At 36.2% G+C, this 22324-nt stretch overlaps 1 protein-coding gene across 21 annotated transcripts in view; it reads left to right on the top strand.

Moving 5' to 3' along the window:
- Positions 1-22324, top strand: part of kif1aa (kinesin family member 1Aa) — a 72401-nt gene that overhangs the window by 18704 nt on the left and 31373 nt on the right. For 11 of the 21 annotated variants that reach the window (XM_051896763.1, XM_051896764.1, XM_051896768.1 and 8 more), the window contains exons 3-26: positions 578-651; positions 780-959; positions 1267-1335; positions 1489-1667; positions 3700-3811; positions 4026-4103; positions 4970-5035; positions 5157-5174; positions 5778-5856; positions 5943-6021; positions 6434-6576; positions 7874-7912; positions 13094-13296; positions 15608-15687; positions 15808-15883; positions 17292-17371; positions 17482-17588; positions 17674-17754; positions 18571-18751; positions 18831-18903; positions 19012-19102; positions 19203-19351; positions 19460-19638; positions 20790-20927. In XM_051896763.1, coding sequence (XP_051752723.1) covers positions 578-651; positions 780-959; positions 1267-1335; positions 1489-1667; positions 3700-3811; positions 4026-4103; positions 4970-5035; positions 5157-5174; positions 5778-5856; positions 5943-6021; positions 6434-6576; positions 7874-7912; positions 13094-13296; positions 15608-15687; positions 15808-15883; positions 17292-17371; positions 17482-17588; positions 17674-17754; positions 18571-18751; positions 18831-18903; positions 19012-19102; positions 19203-19351; positions 19460-19638; positions 20790-20927 — 2554 coding nt within the window. The remainder of the gene's footprint in view (positions 1-577; positions 652-779; positions 960-1266; positions 1336-1488; positions 1668-3699; positions 3812-4025; positions 4104-4969; positions 5036-5156; positions 5175-5777; positions 5857-5942; positions 6022-6433; positions 6577-7873; positions 7913-13093; positions 13297-15607; positions 15688-15807; positions 15884-17291; positions 17372-17481; positions 17589-17673; positions 17755-18570; positions 18752-18830; positions 18904-19011; positions 19103-19202; positions 19352-19459; positions 19639-20789; positions 20928-22324) is intronic. The other 10 variants (XM_051896774.1, XM_051896781.1, XM_051896783.1 and 7 more) reach the window with 3 other exon arrangements.

Raw genomic sequence — 22324 nt, forward strand, 5'->3', positions numbered from 1 at the left:
ATCAATCATTTCACGTTTGGTATGAAAGCACTTTTCGTCGGCAATTTGCTTTGCTTTATCGAATCATGCTCTGTGTGAAAGGGCCTTTTTACTGTACTGTTTTTTACTGTATTTTTGATCAAATGAATGCAGCCTTGGTAATCATAAGAGACTTCATTCAAAAACATTAAAAAAATCTTACCAATCCCCAACTTTTAAATGTTAGTGTATATGGTTGTATATGGTTTATGCACCTACATAGCATTTACTTTGATAATGTACGTTCAAATGACTCAAGTCTTCCCATGAAGATGCATACTTGGTCATTTACACCCATCACCATATTTAGATGAACATAATTACTAATTTGTGATTTCTGCCTCCCTGTGATGACTTTCAGTTACTGTTGGTGAGAGCAGCAGGTTTTAGAGCACATCTGCGTGGACTCGTTTAAACAAAACTACAGTGACTCAGCACTTACTGCCTCTGTGTGGCGGCCATTTAGTGGCTGACAGCAGAGTATTGGGTGTCCACTCAGGATCTCTAGCATGTTTTATTAACCTTACTTATTCTCTGCCATCTTTTCCTTGTCTTTCAGCCATAATCAACCCCAAAGCACCCAAAGAAAACAAAAGCTTCAATTTTGATTACTCCTACTGGTCACATACCTCGGTGAGTCAGAAATAGTTCAAAACTTTTTATTAATTGCAGTGAAATGCACAAAAACTGAGCCATTTTGCTTTTAAAGTAAGACTTCAAAAGGTCAAAAACCATGTATATTTGTCTTCATCTATCCACAGCCAGAAGATATCAACTATGCCTCCCAGCTGCAGGTGTACAGAGATATTGGAGAGGAGATGTTACTCCATGCCTTTGAGGGCTACAATGTCTGTATTTTTGCATACGGCCAGACCGGTGCTGGTAAATCCTATACCATGATGGGCAAACAGGAGAAAGACCAGGAGGGGATCATTCCACTGGTAAAAAATATGAAGAGGAATAATCCTTTCCAAATATCAGTTTCAGCACTTACATACAGTTATTATCTGCTTGAGTGGCCTTTTTGTGTATCTAAAGCACATACTGTCTCACCGTCACTGGCACTGCTGTATAAACAGGAAAATGATAATGCATTCAGAGGCAGTGTGAACGATCAATTCAAACAGAATTAAATGACAAGTCAAACACCAAGCTGACCAGTACACATAAGAAAAGTGTTATTCACTAACTAATCTCTCTTTATTATGTCTGTTTCTTTCCCCTTTTCACCTTCATCCTAACCGTTAGCTGTGTGAGGACCTTTTCACCAAGATTAATGACAAAAATACTGATAACAACTTGTCCTATTCTGTGGAGGTAAGAATTGGTCAAGCCCTGTTTTCTATTCTTCTGCTTGGTTCCAAATCTTCGTAGCATTTTTATTGTAAATTCTGTATGTGATTTTTGTTTCAATTCTCAATTATATGGTGTTTGTGCTTTTAAACAGTCTATTATTTTTTGTCTTTCCAGGTTAGTTATATGGAGATTTACTGTGAGAGGGTACGAGATCTTCTAAACCCCAAAAACAAAGGAAATCTGCGTGTGCGAGAGCACCCCTTACTGGGCCCATATGTAGAAGATCTGTCCAAACTCGCTGTCACGTCATATAATGACATTCAAGACCTGATGGACTCAGGGAATAAGGCTAGGTATTCTATTCTATTCTATTCTATTCTATTCTATTCTCTAATGAAGTGTTCATGTCATGGCTGTATTACTGTAATTACAATTTTCCAACTAGTAAAAACTTCAGAAGTTTAGTCATTTAAAATGAGCAAAACTGACTGCAAAAACATTTATAATGTTACAAATTCTATTGTTTTGAACTCAAAGATTCCAAAAAAAAAAAAAAAGGTATCATAGTTTCAAAATTATAACTTACAAAAAATTACAAAAAAAAAAATTAAGCAGTACAACTGTTTTCAACTTTTGTATTATAAGAAATGTTTCTTGAGCACCACATCAGCATATTATAATTTCTGAAGGATCATGTGACTCTGAAGACTGGTGTAATGGCTGCTGAAAATTCATATTTGCCATCACAGGAATAAACTACATTTTAAAATATATATATATTAAAAAAAACAGTTACAAAACATCCATAAGAGACTAAAAAAAATCTTACAGACCCCAAACTTTTATATAGTATTGTATTTATTGAACACATACAGTATATTATAATTAGGAAACTTTGGAATTTTATGAAAGTTCCAAATTCTATGATTTGACTGTAATGACGACATGAAACCAAAATGAATTATTAAATATTAGAAGATTGGAGTCTAGGAACCTGAAGTTTGTCTTTGTTTTTAAACATTTCGCAAGACCATATAGAAGTGAATTAATGTAGTCATTATTATTTGCAGTCAAATTATTTGCTGTCATCTAAAACAAAGCTGCACATAGATTTTGGCTTTTGAGAGTTGCCATAGAAACAAATCATTCTGGAGTCTGAGGACATGAACAGCTCAAAGTAGAATCTCAGAGTCTAATTCTAACACAATGGGACAACATTCTATTCTATTCCATTCTATTCTATTATATTCTATTCTATTCTATTCCAGTCTGGTCCGGTCTGATCTGGTCCGGTCCGGTCCGGTCCAGTCCAACAAATAACCATTGATAGTTCTCTCACTATTGAGTACAGTCCTGGTCACATTTGTTTTTCAAGGTCTTCATGACCACGTTGAGACATAAAACAAATATTTATTCATTATTCATGCTTATCATCATAATGCCATGGAAACAAATGGATCATTTCATTCCAGGAGGCATTATGTTTGTGCATTCCTGTTTCCTGAGCTTAGTGTCACTCAACAGTTCTCTAATCCCAAGGTGTTGAGATACACCCCTGCCAATACATTACACCTTCCTCCTACGCAATACATTTAGCCTGTTATGTAAGTTGATGGTTTGGCACAACAGACATGAGCTAAATGAGTGGAATACATAATTAGGAGGTCTAAAGCTTACACTTTTTTTTTCAGTGCAGCATTTGAAGTAACTGTGTCTGCATCATCTGAGATCTATCAGAATTGAATGTTAGCTGATGAATAAGCACTGCCGTTTTAAAAGTTTGGTGTCTGTAAGATTTTTAAATTTCTTAAAAAATATATATCTTACTGACCCCAAACTTTTAAATGGTACTGTAATTAGAGAATACATGGAACTGAATACATCAGGGAAACATTTTGTTGATCATTAAAAGGGTAGTCTGCCCAAAAGTGAAAATTCTATCATCATTTACTCATCCTCAAGTTGTTCCAAACCTGTATAAATTTATTTGTTCTGCTGAACACAAAGGAAGATATTTTGAAGAAAGTTTGTAACTAGGCCACTTTGGGGCACCATTGACTTCCATAGTAGGAAAAAAATACTATGGAAGTCAACTGTTCAGCTTCCCACATTCTTCAAAATATCTTGCTTTGTGTTCAACAGAACAAAGAAATGTATACAGGTTTGGAACATCATGAGGGTGAGTGAATTTTTGGGTGAACTATCCCTTTAAATTTCAGTTCAGGACCAGATTATTCCCAAAGGCAAAGGCAGAAGTGCAAATGCTTTGATATTATGATATGAAGACTTGTAAGAAATCTAAATCCTCAGTAATACTTCACATGAATTATAATCTGTGCGCTCGATATGAATGAAGTTTCTGAATGGTGAAATTCTGTTATACAGGACAGTAGCTGCCACTAACATGAATGAGACCAGCAGCCGTTCTCACGCTGTCTTCAACATTATCTTCACACAAAAGCGGCATGACTCGGAGACAGAAAACACTTCAGAAAAGGTACTTGCATGTTACAGACCCTGTCAGTCATAATAAACGGCTCAATTTAGAGCTCTAGGCTGGGCTACTTGTTTCCCATCCTCTCACATCAGGGCTGTATTGGATGACTTTTAACATTGGGAGTTTTTTTCTCTTTGGATGATGTGAAAAGTGATATGGGCTCGTCCATTTCTCAGCATGTTCATTATTGACCTCTTCTGAACCTCTCTGGTAGGTCAGCAAAATCAGTCTGGTGGATTTAGCCGGCAGTGAGAGAGCAGACTCCACTGGAGCCAAAGGCACACGGCTCAAGGTGAGTGCTTTTTTTTTTTTTTTTTAGCTGTCCAAATTCACTTCCCATCCCCCATTATCTTTTGTTCTTTCATGCACTCTATCCAACTCCCTCATAATCTCAGTGATCTTCCGCATTATTGTACCGCCTCTGTAGGGCTTTTCACACTTGAAATAGTTACATTGCTTATAATTTACCTAGATTAATTTAATTGATTTATTTGAACAATTAATCCTTGGTATTCATACGCTGAAATTGTTCATTCCTGTTCATTCTTAAACTCTGGGTTAACGTCCTTATTTGCATATTTGCTATGTCCTTGTCATTGATTGGATGAATGCAGCATGCAACCTGTTTAAAGCATTGCATATATATATATATATATATATATGCGTTCTGTCACCATTTGGCATTTTCCCCTCAAACGCTGAAATGACTGTTTATACAACACGCAGTTTTTCCGTAACTGTCCAAAGCATGTGAATTTGAGGTACACGATTGGCTATTGGTTGCTAAGCGTCTAGCCCTTATCATTCTAACACTGAATTGTTTTGGACTGTACAAGTTTGGCACCCCAATGCTGGGTTAACACAGCAAAAGTGGTGCTAACCCTTCTCCAGAATAGGTTTTCATAACCCTGGGTAAAAAAAAACAGACTAACCCCGCTTCTAAATTACACGTGTGAAATGTTCCTTTACCCAGGTGTTAAAAACAGGGTTTAGAACGATAAGAGTTAAGCACAGTTTAAAAAGCCCTTGTGTGTCTAATTCTATTCACATACTTCCTGCTCTCAGTGTGTAGAGAACATTTTGACAGCACTCCTCTTCATTCTGTCATCAATACTTTGGAATTGTAATTCTATTTTCTACTTACTCTTTGCATCCCAGGAAGGGGCAAACATCAATAAATCACTCACTACCCTGGGAAAAGTAATTTCAGCTCTGGCTGAGGTGGTAAGTGTTTTGTTTTGCTTTGAGCCTTGAGGATGTTTGATGATTTATTATTTTCTACATAAAAAGTTCAATGTGTGTCAGTTTAATCACCTGCAATTTATTTTATCACTTATTTTTGCAGGATTCTGGCTCAAACAAGGTATAACACTGTTGATTAAATTCCATCTGTCTTTCTGTCTGTCTGTCAATCAGTATATAAAATACAATTCCATTCAAAAGTTTGGGGTCAGTAGGATTTTTTTTTTTAATTAATACTTTTATTCAGTACACACATTAAATTGATCAAAAGTGAAAGTAAAGACATTTAAAATGTTACAAAACATTTTTGTCAAATAAATGCTGATCTTTTTAATTCAGAGACTTCTAAAAGAATCCTGACGTTTTTAGACAAAAATATTAAGCAGCACAGCTGTTTTCAACATTGATAAGAAATGTTTCATCATCATCAAATCAGCATATTAGAATAATTTATGAAGGATCATGTGACAATGAACACTGGAGTAATGGGTGCTGAAAATTCTGCTTTGCCATCACATGAATAAATTATAATTTATTATATAATAAACAGAAAACAGTTATTTTAAATTATAATAATATTCCACAATATTATTGTTTGTATATTATATTTATTTTGATCAAATAAATGCATCCTTGGTTATTTAAAAAATAACAAATAAATCTTTCCAACCCCAAACTTTATAATATAATATAATATAATATAATAATTTTCTTATATGCACAGAACAAAAAGAAGAAGAAAGTGGAAAGTTTTATTCCTTACAGGGATTCGGTACTGACCTGGCTACTGAGAGAGAACCTTGGTATGTATCAAAGGTGTTCTATCGCATAAAACAGGATGATAATGTATTCTCACTCTTGAAACACTTGACCTTTTGACCTCGTACAGGTGGCAACTCTCGCACTGCAATGGTGGCCGCTCTAAGTCCAGCCGACATCAACTATGATGAAACCCTCAGCACTCTCAGGTATTCTGCCTCAGTAAAACACAGGTTTTATCCATTTTTCTCTCTGTCTGAGGTTGGTTTGAGCTGGTTAATGAGCTGACAGGTACAGCAGTATGTTGCATAATGAGAATGTTCCCGTTCCCTCTCCACACACCTGCCTCCCACTTCAAACGCCCTTCAAAGATGCTGGTGTGCAGTAACACTGCTGAAAAGAGTAATTGGGCACCCGTCAGAAGTGCGTGTGTGCAATAGAGCAGAATGTCTCTTTAAAATTGATTTCTTTTTTCATTATACTGTATGGATATATATAATGTAATAGCTATAAGAAAAGCAGCATTATTAAAAGACAATTTTGTACATATATTACCACTTGTTTATTCTTATTTACAATTTAAAGTGCAGTCACTCACTAACAATTTTGTGTGTTATGCAGGTATGCAGACAGGGCTAAACAGATCCGTTGTAATGCTGTGATCAATGAAGATCCTAATAACCGTCTGGTGCGTGAACTGAAAGAAGAGGTGGGACGTCTGAAGGACCTCCTCTATGCCCAGGGCCTGGGTGACATCATTGAGAGTAAGACCATTTGCTTTTTATCTGCTTTAATACCGCCTTCTTTTCATTATCAGTATTTCATCAGACAGTTAACGTGACACATTGACCGTTATGTTTTCTCTGGTACTGAAACATGTATTCCTGCAAATGTTTTATTGTTCTGTTCCAAATCCTAGTAAGCTGTCTACAAAACAGCATTTTAAGGCACCACAGATGATAAAGGCTGTTCAAAAAAGTAGGCAACTTATGTAGACTGCTTTCTAAGATGGCTCATTTTGGCCATATTTTAAGGAAGCGTGTATCCTAGAGGTGAAACAACCAAGATGGTGGATGTATAAAATAGATTTGATGATTAAATATATGCAAGTTATATTGTAATGTTACAATGGATTTACCTAATATTTGTGTGTGCTATGAATTGTTGTTTAGTATATCAAGTGTCAAGTATTTTAGCTTAGCAACATCATGCTAACATAAAACGTTATTTAAATCAGTGATACTTGTGCGGCGCATGAAGTTGCTGTTAACATAATCTGCGTCTGAAATTGCTTACTATATAATACAGTAGGTAATACTTTTGGTTTTAAACTTACTTCACCACCATTAAAAAAGTAAGTTCTATATAGTATGAATGTGTGTGTGTAGTATGAATGGAATTTGGACATACTACGTCATGTGACTAACTGTGTCAGTTATGTCGCTTCGCTGTCATTCACAAATCCATATTTAAATGACATTTGAACGCTCGAAATTGGTCACTTTTGAGATTCCATGATGTTCTCTTAGAAGGCAGCTGCCTTTGTAGGTTGTGGACAGCAAGGCAACTGGCTAGGTTTTGGAACAGAGCTCATATCTCTATAAGAGATGGAAGAGAGTTGCAAAGATAATCATGGATGGTAAAATTAACACACACACACACACACACACACACACACACACACAAACATTAAGATGTCCACTATTTAAAAAACTCTTGATTCACTGGGTCCTCTACTCTTCCCTGTGCACTCCTAACTCTATTTCTGTTTCTTCTAATCACTCGTTTCTTTTCTCATCCTATCGTCTCTTGATGGTGATCCCAGCGGGGAAATGCCTTAGAACAGACGATCTGGAGTCCAGCCCTCTGGGTTTGGTACAATTCTGTGTCAAGTGACTTTTAAAAGTCTAGTTTAGACTCCGAATTTCCTATGAGCTCTTAGTCTTTTTGTGTCGAACAATGAGTCTCACTTTCCTCTCTTTTTTTTTCTGTATTATTCTGTATATATTATTTTTTCTATATTATTCTCTTACTCTTGTTTCTTCTTTGTCATTCTCTCAGCGTTTCGGGGGCCAGTTGAAGATTTTGCTGGTTTGAAATGTGTGTTTCTTGGGCTTTATCTCACTCTCTTTTCTACGCTTTTGCAGTTTTTATGGATAAAGCAGATCTATGCAGCATCAGGGTCCATTCATGGGTTTGAGAGAAATTTCATATTCTCTCAACATACAAAAATAATATCTGAGCCATATTCATGTCAAATCCTATGAAAGCCATAAATGTTTGTCTGTTAAGCTATCAAACTATTTCTCTGTTTTGGTTTCTGTAGCTTTTATAATTGTTGATATATGAAATACCATTATATACTGTAAATGCTAAACATTAATATATTTGCTATTTATATAGCATCTAATATATTAATAATTATAAATTTTATAGATATTATAGAGTTAGGATAGTATTAGGAAAGTTCCATTTGTAATAGACAAACATAATATAGCCTTCTAATAATCTAAATGATTATTGCCAAAATGGCATTTTTGGAATGGCATTTTGGTGATGTATTGTGATTATTTGGCAGTTGCTTTTTATCTAACCCTGGTTGCTGGTGTGGTTTCTGAGCTGAAAGCTGCTTTATCTAGTCTGGTGCTGCAGGGCTGTGTGTTCTCCCTCTCTCTCTCTCTCTCTCTCTCTTTCTCACTCCCTCTTTTTCGTTATCGTTCTCTTTTGGCTTGCAATGCAGATTGGGATAAATGTGATGTCACACTTGAGCTAATTGATCTCACTCATCCACTCATCTGTCATACTAGTTAATGTTCTTCAGCTGCCATTTCCTATGCTTTTCATTTAATAAGAATGAAAAGATTTAATAATTAATGCATAGGAATTGTCTTAATGCTAAAATCAGTGGACCCCAAAGTGTCTGCACACTTTAGCCACACTTAAATGTCATTGTATTAGATAGCTAAGTATTAAACTAAGTGACATCTGCATGTGCAGTGTGTTACTTTTCTTTACAATAAATGGTGTAAATATATTTTGTAATCTAATGCAAGGAAATTCATTTATTTTTATGTGACTTGCATCTGAATTCTTTTTGGGACACAGCATGCAAAAATCACCATAATTGTAAAAACAAAAAATGTGACCCATGCTGTCAAAATGAGTCAGAATGCGCACGGGCTAATTTCGAGCTACAGGCAAAACATGTAAAAAAAAGGCAGGTTTTTACAAAAAAGAGTTCATTAAGCCCTCGTTTAGCGATCCCAATGCTCCAAATAGCAATTAAACATCTAAAAGTATCTTTATTTGTGTGTTTTGTGAGAGAAGTACCTTTCCTTTGTCCATGAAAATTTTTTCTCTGCTCGCTTCTCGACGACTGGCGCTTCCTCTCAGCACAAGTTTGGTCTCATTTTAAAGCGCAGTATTCCAACTTTGTGAATATCCATAGCTTCAAACAGGTGTAGCTCAGTCTTTTTTTCTTTTTTTTTCTGATTCCAACAAATCATACAACATCTTGAAGGTTTTTTAATAGAGAATGTGAAAATAATAATTTGCTCATTGTGACTCAATTTGCCAGCACGGGTCACAAATGTAAGTTCCGTTTAATATACAACATGCACTTAAATTTTCCAAGGTGGGAATTAGGCTTGATATCTTCCAGTATTTTGCAGTGGGAGGGACTTATAGCAGATGTGTGTTTGAGTGACAGCTTGTATTCTCTTTATGCAATGGCTGCCTGTTGCTAGCTGCAGCTTTTTTAATGGCTGAAAATCAAACCTAATGCTTCTTAATGTCAGATGTAACACAACCCACATTTAAAGCGATGAAGGTAGACAAGGAGAATTTGTGGCCTTGATCCTACCTCTTTTTGAGAAGATATAATCTAAACATATGTCTGAAAAACCTGCAACTGTTACATCAAGAATCTATTTTTGCATTTCTGCCTGATCTAATCCATAACAGTGTGCCAACAGTGATATAGATTCTATTCAGACAAAGAGTAAACAGAAATAATATCTTATTTATACTATGGATAAATTGTCCATAAGTAATAAGTGGCTATTTGCGCTTTCAGATCTGGGACTGGCCAGTCATGAAAAATATTTTTAGTGCATTTTTGATCACATTTGCTCTCTGCTTGATGCAGCTATTATTCAAACCGAGATGGATGTATTTAGGGGGAAAAAAGCTTCATTAATCTCAAGCCATGAAGGGAGGTTGCACGTATTGGCAGACTTTGAGCAGAAAGTATAAGCTGAAGTGCCTTTCTTCAATGCACATTATGCAATCCTCATATTAGCTGCTATATGCATAGAAAAAGCGCATCTCCATCTTAGTTTGGTGTTTAGTCATCAGTCACCAGGGGCCACATTTGTCACGTTTTACCCAAGATACTTGTCTCGTAGCTCTCTAAGGACTGTAGTAGCACAGAGTAAGCACTCTGTTGCCATAGCAGCACTGTCAGAGCTGAGAGATGTTATTGTGCAGAAGGTTACAGAGACATTACAAAGACAAACTCTCTATAGAATATACGTTTATTTAGCCACTTATATCCTGTGTTTGTATATCAAATGATATGAGCATAACTGTTCAGCTAGATATATGATATTTAGTGGTTGGATAGGTGAATATCACTTGAAATGCTGACAGCGTCTCTACTAAGTAAGAACAGTGGGAGGATGTTTCCTGTGTGCGGCTCACAAGAGTTGTGAATGTTGTTTTGTAAATGAGATGTAGGCTGTAAGTTATTTCACTGTCAAATGGATTTTATGAGTGTATAATAGAACTGGTAATGGAGGTTTTACTGTGGTCAGCGATGACGATCATTCTAGTCAGTTAATGATGGTAATGACAGTCACTGGCTTTTAGCAGAAATATGAGCTCATTGCTAATGTTCAGATGTACTACAGTCAATATTTGCTTACATAAAGTGTATGTTAATTAGTATGAGAGATGGACCATTGCAGCCATGAACCTTGATTTACTTCCTGGTTGGTTGCGGGGGGCGGGGCAATTCTTCTAGACAAAATTTAATTGGATATAAATTTGTGTAGTGCAACACGAGTAGGGTTGGGAACCGAGAACCGGTTCTCATCCGGAACCGGTAGTGTTTTTTGAAAAGAACCGGAACCGTGCAAGATTTCTAAGTTTCGGTTCCGAAAACGGTTCTGGTGTGATGGGTGGGCGAAGTGTTGACATGTGTAGATATAAACAGCTTCACAAACAATATTTACAAACGCACAGTATCATTATTTCTGTGTGACAAATAGGCCTATTCCAATTATGGTATACAAAAGCTTATTATTCAGATAGAAACGCTGATGTTTATGTATAATAAATTACCTTCTGAAAGTAACTGGACTTCAAATAACGACTGTGTCGATTGCATTGTTACGCCACTAGATGGCAACAAATTTACTGTTAAAAAAGGGTCTATCACTGAATCATTCTTTCAGAAACAAGTCTTTATGAATCCAACTCACAAAAATATTGTTTCACCTGTCTGAATCTTACATGTGTGTTCAAGCATCTTATCTAATTTGAGGTAACACGTTACAATAAGGTTCATTTATGAACTAACCATGAGCAATAAATTTGTTACTGTATTTGTTAATCTTTGTTAATGTTAGTTAATAAAAATACATCCGTTCATAGTTTGTTCATGTTACTTCACAGTGCATTAACTAATGTTAACAAATACAACTCTTGATTTTAATAATGTATTAGCAAATGTTGAAATTAACATTAGCAAAGATTAATAAATGCTGTAGACATGCAGTTCATTATTAGTTCATGTTAATGTAGTTAACTTATGTTAACTAATGAACCTTATTGTAAAGTGTTAGCGAATTTGTTGAGATTAACAGTCATTTTACAAGAATAATAAACACAAAAAGGACTGTTTGAGTCGAGTATTGTGCATTTTTCCCTTACTACTATTTTTTAGTAGTTGTTTAATTATTTTAATGGAACCGGAACTGGAATCGTTGGGCAGAACCGGAATCGGAACTGGAACCGGAAAATTTCTCACGATTCCCAACCCTAAACATGAGTCATCAAAATTTTAAGTATGTTTTCCTGGAAGAAAAGGACATTTGATTTTGACTTCATTAGCATACAGATAACCTAAAATCTATGCATATAAAAGCCACAAAACTCCACTTTTGATATCATGCAGTATTTAAAGGAATAGTTCACCTAGAAATGAAAATTTTGTTATCATTTACTCACCCTCATGTCGTTCCAAACTCATATGGCTTTCTTTCTTCTTTGGAGCACAAAATAATACATTTTGAAAAAGGAGCCTTAAGCCTGAAATTTAAGCCTTAATTCGCTGTCATACCAAAAAAAAAAAAAAAAAAGGTATTATGTTTGTTTCATGACATGCGAGAACCAATAAGGTTTGATGTTACTTGATGTTTGAGGTTCATGTCGCCATATTTGATGTAGTTTAAATCTAAGGTTTGATGTAGTAAATCAAGGCTTTAATTTGATGTGTTCATCGTATAAAGTTACTGTGTTCAGTAGACTTATAATATACCAGCCAAATCATTTACTGGATTAATTTCACACTACCTTTATGCAATTTTTTGGGCTTTGAACATTTTGGATGCCATTGACTTTCATAATATAAACAAAAACAGCTGAAACATTCTTCAAACATCCTATATTGTATTGCACAGAGGAAAGAAAATTAAAGTTTGCTGAGGGTGAGTAAATGATGACAGAATTTTCATTTTTGGCTGAACTATATCTTTAAGACCAAGAAAGAATTGCCATTTAGTTGCTTGAATGGACTAACAGCATTATTTTGCTCAATGTACACTAACAAATATAAGAAACTGGTGTCAAGTAACAGCCCAGATCAATGCATGCATGCCTGTTCAATATTTCAGACGTGGCTCTCAGGTTCCTGTCATTGGATGGTCGAGGTGTAATGCTGTAGTTGAATCCCGCAGTGTTACATTGCGCTTGAGATGGCTGGCGTGTCTCTGTGCTGCCGGGTGCCTGCGCTAGAGCTCCTATTTTATTTCTGCTTGTCTCCTTTACTGGGCTGTGACTGTCTGTTCTTTCTTTATATTTCGAGCGTTTTTCCTCACATGTGAAATTTCTGGGTCTCTGAATTCAAATTTATTTCAAGCTACATGTCTTCTTTTCTCTACCTTTCCTTCCTTCTTCTCATCCTTTTCTGTCTGCTTCTGTCTGAACTCTGTGTCTGTCACCCCCTGCCCCCCCCGCTCCTTCCACACCCCCCGCACCTCTCTCCCCCTTCCCCGACAGACATATCCGATTACAAGAACAATAACAATAGTGGCCAAGCTGTCAATCAAAGAGGTGATCTCTCCACAGTGACCAATGCTATGACGGGGATGAGCCCCTCTCCATCTCTCTCCGCCCTGTCCAGCCGGGCTGGTTCCATCAGCAGCCTGCACGATCGCATCATGTTCAGCCCAGGGAGCGAGGAAGCCATTGAGAGACTCAAGGTGACTGCCATAAAATATAAAAGTCTGACAATACTGACTGAAATCCTCCAAATATAAATCTGACAATTATCTCTGATTAAAGGGATTATTTCATAATTGTTTTTATCATTTTCCCCCCTAGTGTTACTTGCAAATTGTGTTGTTATTAACTAAAACTACAACTATTACAAATTGTTTTTGTTAATTGAAATAAAGCTTAAATGAATTAAAATATAAATATTATATTTAAATATAATAACTTACTCTACTATAATACTATACAACAACTGACTGTAAAATAAAATAAAATAATTTTAGGTTGAAGTACTAAAATTACTAAAACTAACACTGTAATAAAAATAAATTAAAGCTAAAGCTAATTAAAATGACAAAAGCACATGAATTACGAAAACTAAAATGAAAACAAAATTAAAAGCTACACATCTTATAACTGTACCTTTTAAAGAGGACCTACTGTATTATCCTTTTTTACATTTTCTACTTTCTTTAGTGTTTACTGTTTTTGTTTGAGCGCAAAAGATCTGCAAAGTTACAAAGCGAAAAAGTCCACTCAAAGGGAATTATTCTCTATATCAGTAAGCACTGTTTCTAAACTCCCTAAAATGCCTTGATTGTAGTCTTGAGTTTTCTTCTGGGAATGTACATCACAGTCACAATATTCCTCATGTAAATAATTCCCGCCCAATGCATATGCAAAAAAATAAATAAAATAGAGGCCGAGTTGAGTTGAGTTAGTAGTGTGTTGTAGCCATGTCCAAGAGACACTGTTTTTTCAACCCTGGATTTAGCACGGTTATGGTAAGGAGCATGACATTTCCAAAACACGTTGGAATCAGCCAACCTATTAGGGCACATTGCGCTTTTCAGGAAGGGCTTCATAGAAACTAAAACTAAACAGAGCATTACTGACAGTAAGGAAAGAGATGTGCTGTAACAGTGGAAAATAATAATAATAAAAAAAAAATAACAATAATGTGCTTTTTGAACATTCAAGCATGAAACTGTATTCGAGTAGATCCCAAAAACAAAATCAAGGTTTTGTAAAAGGGCATAATATGGCCTCTTTAATGGCTAAATGGCACTGCATCGACAGAAATCGAACAATGGCAATATTAATGTAGTTTGCATATTTTGGAATGAGCTGTTTATGAGGCTTTGCTTGCATAAATAAAACTAAGCTAGTCTTTTTGGACTAGGGAGGGAGTTTTGAGGTCTTAAATTTATACAGAATATTAGTAAGTTTTCATGATATGATACCTTTAATGCAATATTTTACCTCAGTAACTAACCCCAAAAGCTAAATTAACATTTGCTTTCTAAAGATGTACATCTCACATTAAAGCTGCAGTCCGTAACTTTTTTTGGTTAAAAATTATCCAAAATCAATTTTTGAGCAAGTACATTACCAGCCAGTGTTCAAAACTATCTTCTTACCTTAGCCCGATTCACAACGATAAGCTTGTAATAATGTTTTCTAATTTGGGTGGTACTGGTAGGTTTCAGCGGGAAATTCGAGCATGCCGCCATTCGTCTTTGCGTCATTGCGTCACATCTGTTTACATAAAGAACGAGTCCCAGCTAGTAGGCTATAGCACATGTGAGGATGCTGCCGGCGGCGGATCATTTATAGCCTTTTCTCACAGCAGCTGCAATAATTAAACTTATCATTTTGATGGCGGATTATAATCCAGAAAGGTCAAAATGACAATCATCAGTGACAACTGGAGATTCACCCGTAGTCAAAAGCAAAAGACTTCGGACTGCGGAGTGGCTACAAAACATCTACAGGTAACGCTAATACACACTAAATACACATAGTCACGCGATGCTAATGTTGTTAACATTAACAATTTGAGAACAAACAGTAATAATTATTTGCACGGTTTGACATGATCCGAGCTAAGCGATCGTTAGATAATCACCATTGGCAGCGCGATTTATTGTAATGCTTTTTTTCTCAGTTGATCAGAACAAAAGTGGCAGACATGTTACTTACTTGTTCAGATGACATTTTCCAGTGAAAATTCTTATGTTGGTCATACTTCCAAGACGTAGAATCTGTTATTCCGAAGTACAGTATCCACACCGATGTGGTGACTGACAGCAAACATTAGATTCATCCGCGCTGATGAGCCGTGCCGATGCACAACCCACGTAAAGATGATAATTCTGCAAATAACTGCAATTGCACGTTTCAAACAGAGATGGTGACAAAGAGGCAAAACTAATGGACTGCAGCTTTAATAAATCTATTAAACTACTTAAATTTGGTGGCATATTTTAACTTGAATATGTTTGCAATGCCAACTAGGAAACTGAGAAAATCATTGCTGAGCTCAATGAAACATGGGAAGAGAAGCTTCGCCGTACAGAAGCCATCAGAATGGACAGGTTTGTTGAATGAAGCCTTATGTGATTGACAAGAAATTTTACGTTAATATATAAGTTATGCTATAATCACAGACATACACAATAAGTTTGATTGAAAAACACCTAAATTGATTTTCACAGAGAAGCACTGCTGGCCGAGATGGGTGTGGCCATGCGTGAGGATGGAGGAACTGTTGGAGTCTTTTCACCAAAGAAGGTAAAGCGATTATTAAGGCTGTAGGGAGAAACCGTATGCAGGTGGACCACATGATAAGGCTAATATGTTGTGTTCAAATAACTAAATAAGCCTGTGAATGTCTTTACGTTCCCCTTCATGAAGCCCTCACAGAGAAAACCTCAGCCCGTGTTTATAGACACTGTTGGGCTGTTCTCTCCCAATGAGGTTGGTTGCCATGGATACTGTGTGGTTGCATCTCGATCCTCTTAGACTGTTCTGATGTACCTCTGTGTGTTCTTTCCCCATCAGAGCTCTTTTAAACACATCTGTGATCTTTATTTACGAATCTGTTGCTCATTACTCTCTGATATGAATGCCGATGTGCTGCAATTCCTTCTAGTAAACTTTAAAGCATCTGCTGTATGAATGTACAGCAGTCTTCAGATCTCAAGCATCATGACCTGTAAATGATGCATTTAAAGGCTTTCCTGTCTGGAGTGTTACACTTTTGTGATATCTAAATCGAATTGCATGCATTTTGATGGATATCAAAGTTTAAATTTAGTGTAGCATCTTATTTTCCTCTTTCCAAGGTCATATAAATACATTTTGAAAGTGCTCGCAAGGCAGTGCTATGTTGTTCTTCAAGCACTTTGGCTGGGGTTTAAACCATTTATTCCAAGTATTAAACATCTGCATTTAATTCAGCCCGAACTGTTTAATGCATAGACTCCAATTGAACTTTCTTTTGTAGATAATTTCAGTCTTTTGTGCCTCTTTTTGCCCCTATGATTCATACTTTAAGAAGTTTTTAAAATGTTTGAAAATCTCCCATTGACTTCAGCATATTTAGCATTTGAAAATGTAACCATCAGTGATGAGACTATTTAAATATATGTCTGCTGAATTGCGATTGGTCTTCTTTCTTACATATGTTTGCATACATATTGTGATTGGACTTTTTCATATATTTAAAGTAACCATGAATTCAAAATTGACTATTCTTATATTTTATGGAATATTGCAGTGTTTATTATAAATGATTTATCTGTGCACATCATTATTTGTGGGCGGGACAATAATCACTTCCCTCCAGCAACCTTTCACTCACATGAATCATTCCAATCGGATCCAATCAAATCTTGCCCTACATTGTGTCTAATTCATGAAGCCATTTCACTCAGATATGTCACAATAGGGAAGTAAAGTTCATGCCACATTTACACTGTACAGTAAAGGTATTAATTCTTGTACACATCTGACAGAAAACAAGATGTCTTCTCATTGTAATGACACCGGTGAAGCGACTTTAGCATTAACAAAGTCTAAACTTACCTGAAATTTTAAGACTAGCAATTTGCTGCCTTGCAAGCACTGGTATTTCCTCCTGGAAATACAAAAATAGTTGAGCCTGTAAACTTTAAGTATGTTTGTGCCCTCATTACAGACACCCCACCTGGTGAACCTGAATGAAGATCCTTTGATGTCTGAATGTCTCCTATATTACATCAAAGATGGAATTACCAGGTTAGTGACAATCCAAGCTTCTCCTTTTCCCCATTGTGGATATAAATCACACATATGCTTCTGTTCAGCAGAATTGGCTCTATGGTATCTTGATGTGTTGCTTTTCTTAGGGTGGGGAGAGAAGATGCCAGCAGCAGACAGGATATTGTTTTGAGTGGTCACTTCATCAAAGAGGAACACTGCACTTTCACCAGCACCACTGGACCTATGGGAGAAGGTTTGTTAATGATGCAGCTACAAGCACACATACTTGTACATGTATATGCCAAAGTCCTGATGTCTGTTCTTCCTGTTGTTTACAGCTGTCATTCTCGAGCCGTGTGAGGGAGCAGAAACGTATGTAAATGGGAAGAGAGTAACAGAACCCACTGTTCTCAGATCAGGTTTGTTTTTACTTTTTTTCCCCTCACCTGCTACAATACTGTTCTAAGCATTATGGTTTGGTTCCTATTATTTATTTGTTTGTGCTGATGTGTGTTTGTGTGTGTATGTATGTATGCATGTATGCTTGTAATGATTTAAGATTTTATTTATTCATTGATTTATTAACTTATGATTTTTTAAAATATATTTATGATTTTATTTATTTATAAATTTATGTATGGTTGTATTTATTTACAATATGTTTATTTAAACTTATTTATGATTCAAAATATTATTTAAAAAATAATTATTTTATGCACATCTGTGCTGAATTAAAGGGGACCTATTATGCCCCCTTTTACAAGATGTAAAATAAGTCTTGAAGTTTTAGCTCAAAATACCCCACAGATCATTTATTATGCATGTTAAAATTGCCACTTTTTGGGTGTGAGCAAAAACGCGCCGTTTTTGAGTGTGTCCCTTTAAATAAAAATGAGCTGTTCTCGGTCCCCTTTCCAGAAGAGGGCGGAGTTTCAAGAACTCAGGCACACCTCTGGCACACCGGCAACAACAAAACAGGACAATCTCATGCACCAAAAATGTCAGAAAAGGCGTTCATGTGCAATTTTTAACTAGGAAACTCTAGTTTATGATAATTCCAATACCACGTGAGAGCAGTGTCAGTTGTGAAGTTATGGTATGACGTTTGAGCATGAAGCGTTGGTATTGACCCATCTTTCAGAATAAACATTTGTGAAAATCCAGCGTTGAACAGACCCTTGTTTGTGAAGCAGTTTTTATTTCTCCGTATTTACTGACACATTATACTTTTGTAGGGAACCGAATCATTTTGGGCAAGAGCCATGTGTTCCGCTTCAACCATCCAGAGCAGGCTCGTCAGGAACGTGAGCGAACCCCCTGCTCTGAAACCCCAATGGAACCTGTAGACTGGGCCTTTGCTCAGAGAGAACTCCTGGAGAAACAGGGCATTGACATGAAACAGGAAATGGATCAGAGGTAACGAGGAGGAAATTCAAGAATAAGTTCAAGATGTGACGTTTGTGTTGTTAGACTCATCAGCTCTTTGTTTGTATAGACTGCAGGAACTTGAGGATCAGTATCGTAAGGAGAGAGAAGAGGCCAACAATCTATTGGAGCAACAGAGATTAGTAAGTGACAAACAACATAAAGAGCTTATACTTGTTTCCTTTACTCAAAACTTAGTAGTATAATATGACCCTTTTTATTGTTGATATTTCACTGTATGTCTTTTACAGGACTATGAGAGCAAGCTTGAAGCCTTGCAGAAGCAGGTAGATCGTTGTTACCCTGACGTAGCAGAGGAAGATGAAGAACCTGAGGAGGAAGGTGACTAGATTGTGAATGGAAAAAAGTGTTTATTTTATAAATAATCAAAATGACCCAGTTTAAACAGCTGCATCTTGTGTTCAATCTCTTTTATCCATAGTGCAATGGACTGAGAGGGAGACAGAACTGGCGTTGTGGGCTTTCCGTAAATGGAGATGTTATCAGTTCACATCTCTTAGAGACCTACTTTGGGGCAATGCCATCTTCCTCAAGGAAGCCAATGCCATTAGCGTCGAGCTAAAGAAGAAGGTGAAAGCTTTGGAAATACAGTACCAGAAAGAACTGCATTCACTCTGCTAAACCTACTGAATAAAATAGGACAACATCATAACTGATTGAGCCTTATGTCGCTTACAGGTTCAGTTTCAGTTCGTGTTACTGACGGACACACTTTACTCTCCACTTCCGCCTGACCTGTTACCACCCGAGGCAGCAAAAGACAGGGAGAAGAGCCCGTTCCCTCGCACCATTGTAGCTGTAGAAGTTCAAGATCAGAAAAATGGAGCCACACATTACTGGACCCTGGAGAAGCTCAGGTAATTTTTGCATATTGTTTTTTCCATATTGTTTCTTCAACAATGGAAATGGCCTTGTGGACCTTGAGAATAAACTCCTTTAAAGGGTTAGTTCACCCAAAAATGAAAATTATCTCATTAATTACTCACCCTCGTGCCGTTTTACACCCGTAAGACCTTCGTTGATCTTAGGAACACAAATTAAGATATTTTTGTTTAAATCCGATGGCTCTGTGAGGCCTACATAGGGAGCAATGACATTTCCTCTCTCAAGATCCATAAAGGTACTAAAAACATATTTAAATCAGTTCATGTGAGTACAGTGGTTCAATATTAATATTATAAAGCGACAAGAATATTTTTGGTGCGCCAAAAAATACAAAACAACGAATTATTTAGTGATGGCTGATTTAAAAACACTGCGTCAGGAAGATTCGGAGCGTAATGAATCAGCGTATCGAATCATGATTCAGATCGCGTGTCAAACCGCCAAACTGCTGAAATCACGTGACTTTGGCGCTCCGAACTGCGGATTCGACACGCTGATTCATTATGCTCCGAAGCTTCCTGAAGCAGTGTTTTAAAATCGGCCATCACTAAATAATTCGTTATTTTGTTTTTTTTTGGCGCACCAAAAATATTCTCGTCGCTTTATAATATTAATATTGAACCACTGTACTCACATGAACTGATTTAAATATGTTTTTAGTACCTTTATGGATCTTGAAAGAGGAAATGTCATTGCTCCCTATGTAGGCCTCATGGAGCCATCGGATTTAAACAAAAATATCTCAATTTGCGTTCCGAAGGTCTTACGGGTCTGGAACGGCATGAGCGTGAGTAATAAATGACAGAATTTTCATTTTTGGGTGAACTAACCCTTTAAAGCAGAATTTCACACTCACACTAATTACTTAATTTGTGTACTGTCAATATCCAACAGTGGACATAAAGTGGTCATTTCCACAACATTTCAAATTTCTGGTTTGTTTGATATTTTAAACCTTTTAAACATTTTTGGAATAAAAAGGCAGACTCATTTGATTTGATAAGGCTAATTTTATAGCTAGCATTTTATGAAAATGTAACCCAGCAACACTTTGAGTCACATTGGGTTTTACAGTGTATCCAGGATTTACATTATAAATGATGTATAATGCTGCCCCCTGCAGGCAGAGGTTGGATCTGATGAGGGAGATGTATGATCGTGCTGCTGAGGTGCCCAACAATGCCCTTGAAGACTGTGACAGTGTGCTGACCGGAGGCGATCCGTTCTATGACCGATTTCCCTGGTTCCGTCTGGTTGGAAGGTGAGTTTTAAGGTTACTTCAGAGCATGGCTATACAGACCCGCTGGTGTTTAGTACAGAATGCCTCTGCTATCTCTGACTACCATCAGATAAAGACCACATTATCAACAACATTTGTCATCAAACTACATTAGTATTTGAATGGCCCATTGAAAGAGAATTCATTTCTGTTATGCAGAACGGAATAAGCAATTCATTTAGTTTTTGTACTTGTAATAGTAAAGTATATTGCAGGGCAAAACAACAGCTGGAAAGAAAAAATGTAATAAAATAAGTGATCTCTAAAAGCTGATCTCTACAGGATATATGTAATATTACTTATTCCTCTGAGAAGTAAGTCCAGAATTATTGCCCACACACTTTTTAGGAGTGCAAGTTTTTTGGTGCTGCTTTATTCAGAAGAGCATGAAATTGATTTTCCATGCACTTCCAAATTAGGTCACACGCTTCCCTTTGCCCTGTCTACTTCTGAGCTGTATGACTTACTCTTAATCTTGCCTTTACTATATCTTAAAAGATCACACTAAAATTAAAATTATATCATTGTTTACTCACTCTCATGTTGTTCTAAACCCATCTTACCTTCTTTCTTCTGTGGAAGATGAGAGATTTTTAAAAATGTACTGGTTGCTCTTTTCCACACAATTACAATAAGTAACAACTGTATTGGTTGTGGTTTTGCTACTATACTGTATGACTTCAGAAGACTTGGAATAGTGAATGGACTGCTTTAACTTTCATGGTGCTTTTTGTCATTGTAGTGCTTGCCAGTCCCCATCCTTTTTCAATATATTGAACATATTGGCTCAAAATTTTTTAAATTTTCAAAAAGGCTGGTATTTAGAAATAGGTATTTTTCAAAAGCACAACTTTTTGTGTTTCAAAAACAAGCACACAGGTTTAGAACTACATGATAATGACTATGTTATGACAGAATTTAAATTTTTGATTGATCTGTTCTATAAAATGTACATTACCATTCAAATGTTTGGGGTTGGTACGATTTTTTTATGTTTTTGAAATAAGTCTCTTATGCTCACCAAGGCGATGAATAAAAACAGTAATATTGTGAAATATTCTCACAATGTAAAATAAATATTTTCTATTCTAAAATGTAATTTATTCCTGTGATTTCAAAGCTGAATTTTCAGCAGCAGTCTTCAGTGTCACATGATCCTTCAGAAATCACTCTAATATGCTGATTTGGTGCTCAAGAAACATTTCTAATTACTGGCGATGTTAAAAACAGTTGTGCTGCTTAATATTTTTGTGAAAATTGTGATACATTTTTTCAGGATTTTTTGATGAATACAAAGTTCATAAGAACAATATTTGAAATAGAATTCTTTTGTAACAGTATCAGTGTCTTTACTATCACTTCTGATCAATTTGATGAAT

Source organism: Ctenopharyngodon idella, chromosome 6 (assembly GCF_019924925.1).
Source record: "Ctenopharyngodon idella isolate HZGC_01 chromosome 6, HZGC01, whole genome shotgun sequence".
Classification (NCBI taxonomy): domain Eukaryota; kingdom Metazoa; phylum Chordata; class Actinopteri; order Cypriniformes; family Xenocyprididae; genus Ctenopharyngodon; species Ctenopharyngodon idella.